Genomic DNA, 8,148 nt, shown 5'->3' on the forward strand with positions numbered 1-8,148 from the left:
GGAGATACAATATTGATAAAATTTCCAAAATAAATATCAGAAAATATAGAAATAAAATAATACACAATGTAAGCATAAATATATGAGAATAATAATTGGTAGGTAATTAAAAGCCCTTTTTCAATAGTTTTTGATAATATAGCAACTTTTATTATTTAAGTACCAGATATGAAATCTGCAACATATAAAATAATTATAAATGGAATAAAAAATCCATCTTCAAAAAAAGGAACAGGAATGTTTTCAATAATGACACGAAGATTTTACACTTTTTATTTAGAAAACAATATGCTTGATTCAAACTAGTAATTTGGACAAGTAGGAATTTTGGACCCTCCGTAAACTTAAGCAATAAATCCAGTAACAAATGTAGATTACAAAATAGAAATAGTTGATCCAATAATAAATAAAATAAGTGTATATAATATAATTTTCAAAACATCTATTATGCTACTTAAAGGAAGTCATATTTTAATTTCTTTTGAAAACACATAATTATAAATTCTTTAAGACAGTTAATTTTCAGTTATTACAGGTCTAACAGGTTCTCCATAATTTTAAATGCTTTCAAATAAGTTAATTAAGATAACTGTAAATATAACTAATTTTACTAAAAATATATAAAATAAATTAGAATTATGATAATGTAGCTTTAAACGTATAAATAAAAATACAGATTACAAAAGTTTTAAATCCTTCATCTAAAGGAAATACTAATAATGTTATTGTTACTACTTGGCTTGATGGCGCTTTTACAATTTTAGAAAAATTAATTTATGATGCCGAGTTATTAATATAGGCAGGAACATTGACTTAATTAAAAGTAGGAGCATTCAAATAATATTATAACGAAAATAATTAATATCCTTTTGTTGAAAACGATATCGTATAACATGAAGTAGATTTTATTTTGGCAAATCCTATTCCTGAGACAGGATCTATAGTGATTAATTATTTTATTGAATCTATAATAGATGCTAACACCAAATTTTAAATGAGAGTTATTCTTGGTTTGGAAGATTAATCTTAAGATAAAAAAGTATTAATAGTAAAGGACGGAACATCAATCAAAATAAGTTAATTTAAATAAGTGTCTGATTAAAAATTAATAAGAGTTTCTTTTGAAATTAATAATGGAGCGTTAGCATCTTGTAAAAAAATAAAATATAAATATAATATTTACTTTATTTAATAAAAGACTCTAATTTTTCAATAAAAACATATTTTACATTAAATTAAAGTTTTCTAATTGATTAAGCTATTACAGGATTAAATTTGGCTATAAATAAAGCTAAATTAGACGGAACATCTTCTATATCATAATCAAATAATATTGTTGGATAGGCAAATGGTTTTTATTTTAAAATAATAATTTATGTTTATATATAAAAATAAAATAAATTAGATATTACTTTTACAATTGATTAAGACATTTAAATAAATCAATTTTTCTATATTTGGATTCCTTTGGGCTTTACTTATAATAATAATTATATTTCTACAAATTGCAACTTTGCTGCTCCTGTATAATCATATTCAGTTTTGTAATTTAAAGCAACATCAACATGTACAACAAATGGAATTAAATTATTAATAAAAGTCAAAAATAATAACATTCCTTATAAATATTATCCTTTTGGAGTTTCACTTGTTGATACATCTAATATAATATAAGTAAAAAAAAAAAAAAAAAAATTAAACAAAAAAAAACAGAAACATAGCACTATAGGATTAATTGAATTAATATATTCTACAGGATCAACTTTCTAAGTAATTTAATAATCTTAAGATTGTCAAATGGACTCAATTACAAAGATAAAATTTACACCAAACAAAGATATTCCATAATCAGTTTGGGTTTAAGATTATACATAAGTTTCAAGTAGAATTTTACTAAAATTTCCTGTTTTAAATGCTTCTCTTTAATAAATTTATAAAATAGATCTTGCAGTTAATAACCCTAAAGACATTCCATGCTATGGCAGAGCAGGAATAAGTCGTAAAAAATAAAATTTATAGTTTAAAAGCATTTATTATTTAAAAAATTATAGCATATGATACTGAAATTTTATGTTAGTTGATATAAAATGGAAGCGACTAAAATAACCCAACAATAGTATAAATAACAAACTATAAATAAATAGCCTCTTTAACACCAGTTGAATTACATTTTCCTGATTTCTAAAATCCCTCTTCAACATTAACATAGCCTACAATAGAAATTGAAATATATGCTACAATTTTACGCTAAGAATATTAAATATTAAAAGAAAGTTTTAACATACCTATTTGCAATGCTTCAATAGCTGTCCAAGTTTCAAACAATAATGCTCCAATATTTAATCCTGCATACGTAAATGAAGAGTCGAAAACTTCTATTTTTTACAATTTCAATAAATAATTAGATTCTGGGGATTATATAGTTTTTGCCTTCCCTTAATTATAAATTACAAATCCAATGGAATATATATTACCAATAAATGGTCTAAAATGTTATATTGGAGTAGGAAATGCTTCAGCTAAAACTTGTTACACTTATCCTAAATCAGGGTGGCTTTTTTTTGAAGTTGATTAGGTAAAAATATAAAATCTAATATTATTCTTATTAAAAAAAATAAAGACATTTACTCCAGGAATTATTTATACATTTTATATAACAGGAATAAAAAATCCAACTTTTGCTTCTGATTTTTAAGGAACTATGAAATTATTAAGTTTTAAAAATAAAATGGTAATAGAAACTGGATTATTTAATTCTTTTACTTAATTCAGATATGGAACATTAAAAACATCTAAGGTAACTACTTAAAAGTATGAATCTTTAAGAACAGATGTTTCTTATGATTGGCTTTTTTAATTCCAGAATAATATCCCTGAAAATGGTAGAATAGATTTAATTTTTCCCAAAAACTATTATGATTTATCAAGAGATTTAAATGATAATAATATACCAAAACCAAAAATATAAATATTTTATGGAATAGAATCAAACGACTCGCTTCCACTAACAGATAAATCTCATTTTGAAATAGCTGTTAATACTTATACAATAAAAGGTGTAAAAGCTATATAAAAAGAAACACTTATATATTTAAGAATTAACCGTAAATAATTAAATCATAAAGATTTAAAAAATGAATTTATATATATGTAAAAAAAAAGATGTAAAAAATCCTCCAATAGAAGGAATAACAAATTTTTTCGAAATAATGTCTAAAAATTAAGAAGGTTTAACCATAGACTATAATCGTAATATCAGAACTTTAATAATAAAAAGAAAACTTCCAGTAGGTATAATAAAATTCAAACAATTTATTGTTAACCCAGATAATGGTAATCCAAATACAGTTGACTCATAAATAGTGTTTTGTAATGATGCTTTAAATCCTACAAATTCATTTAATTATGATGAAAAATATACTTAAAATTTTCCAGGCACATATACCATATAATTTTATCCGAATTACGATATCCAACCTTTAGGAATAATATATTTACAATTTCCAAACGATTTTACAAAAGAATATTTTTATGATTACCCTAATATTCGTTGTTATGTTTCTGGAGCGATGAAAACTTTCAAAAGTTGCAAACTAGATGAATCAGGTAACTTAGCAAACCAAGAAAGTTTAGCAGTAGTAAAAATAATATTAGATGATTATCTATATGTAGAAGATGGTATGGAACCAGTAATAATTAGTATTAAAAACGTTAAAAATATAAGCCCTGAATTAAATTCAGGAGTGGTTGTAGTAAAAACAGAATATGATTAAGTTATTTTAGACGAATCTGGAAGTACAAATGAAAACAGAAAAGTAATAACAGGAGTTGCTGCTCGAACTTTATATATACATTCTTTCAATTATTATCCAAGAAACGAAGGATAATCATCAACTTATATTATCGATTTGGTTCCAAATGAATAATTGAATGAAAGTTCTAAAATTATATTTTCTTTTTCTTATGAATATTCTAGAAATTTAGGTATGTTTAATTTAATTATTTTAATTTAATTAAAATAAAGGAACAAATATAAGTTGTATGTACAAAGATCTTCAAAAAGATACATATTATTATCCAATAACATGTATAGAAAAAGATTGGACAATAACAATAACTAACATATAAAATATGGATTAAAATGATATATTAAAATGTAAAATAATATCAATAAAATTAATTAATATTATTAATCCTTATACTAATAATAATGTACTTCCACCTATAAAATGTTTCATAATGAAAAATAATAATGCTGCATATAGATATATTTCAAATGTAATACCATAAGATTCAAGGTTAAATTTAAGTTCAGCTCCTGATATATTATTTATGAAATAATTAAGAATAAGTAATTAAAATATATATAAATTGTACATTATATATAATATAAGAAATATATAAATAAAAATATAAAATAAAAAAAAAAAATATATAAAAAATAAATATAAGTAAATTTAAATTATAACATAAAATATGAAAAAAATGAATAAATATAAAAAAATGTAAATAAATAATTATATAAATATATATATATATAAAATTATATATTTTTTTTTACATATATATAATTATATTTTTATTTATTTTATTTTTTATCTTTTATTTAATTTCTTATTTTTGTATTTTTTCATTTCTATAAAAATTATATAACTTTTTATAAATTTTCATTAAAAATATAAAAAATTTTTTAATTTCATTTATTAATTTTAAATTTATATATTATACAAATTTTTATATAAATATATTTTTTATTATATTTTATTTTTATTTTATATAAATACTATACTTTGAAAAAAGCCAACAATAATATTAGAGAACTATCTGATTATAAATTTAGTTTAACAACTTCTTAACCAATATAATTTTATCATACTTATATATAATTTTAAGATGGCTATGATTTGGAAAATTTATGGTTAACCCCTCGATAATTAACACATAATTCTATTACAAACATAGCAGATCTTTCTTTATCTGTCATTTTAAATGAAATATTTATTTAATCTAAATATAAAATCTAATATAATATTCCTCAAGATATTGAAATTCTAATGGAAAAAATCCCTAATCCTTATGATCCTGGAGTATAACCTGGATATCCGATTGTATCTTTATATAATACTGATAGCTTTACGATTAAATAAATGACCTTTAACAATCTAAATAATTTTTTAACTCCTGATTTTATTTAAAAAGGTAAGATTGTAACTATTGGTACCGATATTAGATAATTAAATATACAAAAGGGTGTTTGGTCAAAATCCATTATTGCATAAATTCAAAACACTGAATCAAGTGAAATAAAAATAACGCCTATTTGTTCTAATAATCTTGTTAAATTTTAACCAATAATAATATCAGTATGAAAAAAATAAAAATTGAAAATAATTTATTTTAAAAAAATTTATAAAGCCTGGAAAGTAAGAAACTAAATTCTAAATAGGAGTTTCAAATTAAATATAAGTCTAAAAAATTTTTATCACATTTAAAATAGATTTCAGTGGATATATATAAGTTAGACCTTTCTACCTTTACTTTGATAAAAATTAAAATGTTTTAATAAATATTGACCCGATAAGAACTGTTACTTCAGGAGGTAGGAGTAAACCAATAAAAGTAGAATTAGATAATTCACCTTATGATGTTTTGAATGTTAATATAAGTATACTAGGGAATGATCCAAAATATATAAGTAAAAAAAAATAAAGCAAACCTTTTTTTTATACAAAAAAAAGGTGTTTATCCTAGTTAAATATAATTTAGTGATAGTGCATTTATATCGTATTTTTGGGTTTCAGTAGATCGAAACACTGAAGGCATATAAGGAAAAGTATTATTTTATTTAACAGGAAATGGAACTGATGATGAATAAAAAGAATTTATAAAAATATTTAAATTTTAAAATCGAGTATAAACATTCTTAATAGTAAAACCTGAAAATACAAAACCATTTATATTTTAATTTTCAAAAGAAAATACGTTTGAAGGTTTAAAATTTGACATATAAGTAAGTAAGCCAAGTACTATCTATTACTTTGTTTCTTCAATACACAGTCCACGTTTACCTATAGAAACAATTCGTTAAAAAAAAATGACTCAAGATTATTACGGAGCGTCTTTTTTAATGGGTGAATTTATATCCACAGACTCTACAAATAGATATATTTTTGAATTAAAAGGACTTAAATAAGATTTCGATTATACCGCTCATATTTATGTTGAAGACTATAGTGGAAATTATTCAGAAGACGAACTTACTTTTGATGGAAGAACTTTGGGAAAATCTTAGCTTGGAGATGCTGATGTTTCTTAAATTTAATTCGAATGGCTTGACAGTGAAATTGAAATGGGAAAAATATAATCAAATTATGCCTTCATTTAAAATATTGGCCTTAAGTTTAGTGGAGTTGTACATGCTATTGTAGTTCGAAAATATCGTAGAATTTTTCCAAATACATCAGAAGCAGTGCCAGGTTCTATTAGATATTTAGATGATTTAGGTATTTAGCCTTTTTCCAAAAGATTTTTAGGCTAAGTTTCTTCAAATACACATATTTGTAAAACAAGCGACCTTAATTAACTTTCTATAATTTGTGATATTGTTGCTAATCCCCCACCAGATATTTCAAGAAATGATGATCTTGAATAAAATGAACCATAAACTCCTTATCCTAGTTAAATTTATGCAGGGCTTGATGATTAAAATTTAAATCCGAATTATAAAACAAAGGAATATTTTCCTGTATAAATATTTATATATTTTATATTTATTATATTTTATCATAGTCTAATCTTAATTGGATTATATAATTATAAAATCTTTAACCTAAAACAGAATATGTGGTATATTTGATTGCGGAGTATTTAGATGGAAGCTATTCAAAATTAATGGATAAAACATAGATAAAAAAAATAACTTTTTAAACAACCGAAAATGATGATGAAACAACTTTCAAAAATAATTTAAATTTTAAAATATTTATAATTATTTTTACAATTTTTTTATAATGAAAAATAAATTATAAATACAAAAAAATATTTTTATTATATGTATTATTTTTAAAATCATTCTAAATTAGATAAATTTTCTTCTTCAATTCTACTTAATAATCCTTAAATTTAAATATTTAAAATTTCATATAGTTTTTCTGTTACAGTTTCATCTAACCCTATATTATAATAACAAAAATGTATAAACTTAAAAATAATAAACCATGTAATCTAGAAAAATCAATAGCCAATTATTTTGGGTTGTCTCCTTCATTTACTATAATTCTTTCATTTCTAGAGTTACCTAAATTGACATCAACGTATAAAAGTGGTATTTTTTCTATAAAAAATATAAAATAAATATTGAATATTATATATATACAATTTTTGATTTTATTATTTGTATATAAAATTTATTTTTTTTCTTTGTTTTTTTAATTTTGGCAAGAAAAATAATTTTTTTGTAAGGATTCAATAGAATCACTATTTGTAGGTTTTTAATTTAGGCTTGCATAATCAGTAGTTCCATTAAAGCTATAATAGAGTTGATTATTTTCTTAGAAATTATTATTATTTAATACTTAATTTTAATTATTTTAATACATGTTGTTCGTTTGATCTTTTAAATTTTTATATTAATTATCTATTTAATATTTTTGTAAAGCTTAATTTTTATTATCTAAGCTTTTTTTAGTTTAATGGTTTTATAAAGTATGATTAAAAGAGCAACCTTAAATATCTCTTTATTTAAACTCATCTACTTTTGTTTAATTTTTGATTTATTAAGATTTCTTTTATGCAAAAAGTTGATTTTAATTATTATTTTTTCCATTTTAAGGAATTTAATAATTTATTTCCTTAATAAATATAATATAGGATTTTAATTTTAAATTTAATTTACATTATTTTGGATTTATTTTGATTTATTTAATAAAATTTTATCTCGATATTAATAAGTAAGTTTTTTAGATATTTCAAGTATATTAGGATGAGAATTTTTCGGTTTATTAGATTCATAATTACTTTTATTTTGTTTTAATTTTTCATTACTTAGTTTATTTTTATAAAAAATATCAAAATTTTATCTTAAAATTAATTTTTCTTAATCATTTACAATCCTATAATAAATAATTAATATAAATTTTAAAATAAAAA

General features: G+C 21.1%; 1 protein-coding gene across 1 annotated transcript, besides 9 other annotated features; it reads left to right on the plus strand. All coding sequences in view use genetic code 6, as the record gives it.

Moving 5' to 3' along the window:
* Positions 1-288: 288 nt before the first annotated feature.
* On the plus strand, positions 289-6,856 carry IMG5_131340 (hypothetical protein; the record flags this gene model as incomplete). The annotated part of the gene is made up of 11 exons (XM_004031999.1): positions 289-591; positions 635-1,151; positions 1,199-1,351; positions 1,406-1,999; positions 2,052-2,575; positions 2,621-3,104; positions 3,163-3,984; positions 4,025-4,351; positions 4,801-5,363; positions 5,416-5,695; positions 5,739-6,856. The coding sequence occupies 11 exons, from the start codon at positions 289-291 to the stop codon at positions 6,854-6,856; spliced, it is 5,685 nt and encodes a 1,894-aa protein (XP_004032047.1).
* Positions 3,990-4,016: a microsatellite.
* Positions 4,383-4,451: a microsatellite.
* Positions 4,401-4,456: a microsatellite.
* Positions 4,473-4,516: a microsatellite.
* Positions 4,519-4,551: a microsatellite.
* Positions 4,578-4,636: a microsatellite.
* Positions 4,583-4,629: a microsatellite.
* Positions 4,688-4,725: a microsatellite.
* Positions 6,752-6,784: a microsatellite.
* Positions 6,857-8,148: the final 1,292 nt, after the last annotated feature.

The sequence above is a fragment of the Ichthyophthirius multifiliis genome (assembly GCF_000220395.1).
Source record: "Ichthyophthirius multifiliis unplaced genomic scaffold scaff_1120509251027, whole genome shotgun sequence".
Lineage (NCBI taxonomy): Eukaryota > Ciliophora > Oligohymenophorea > Hymenostomatida > Ichthyophthirius > Ichthyophthirius multifiliis.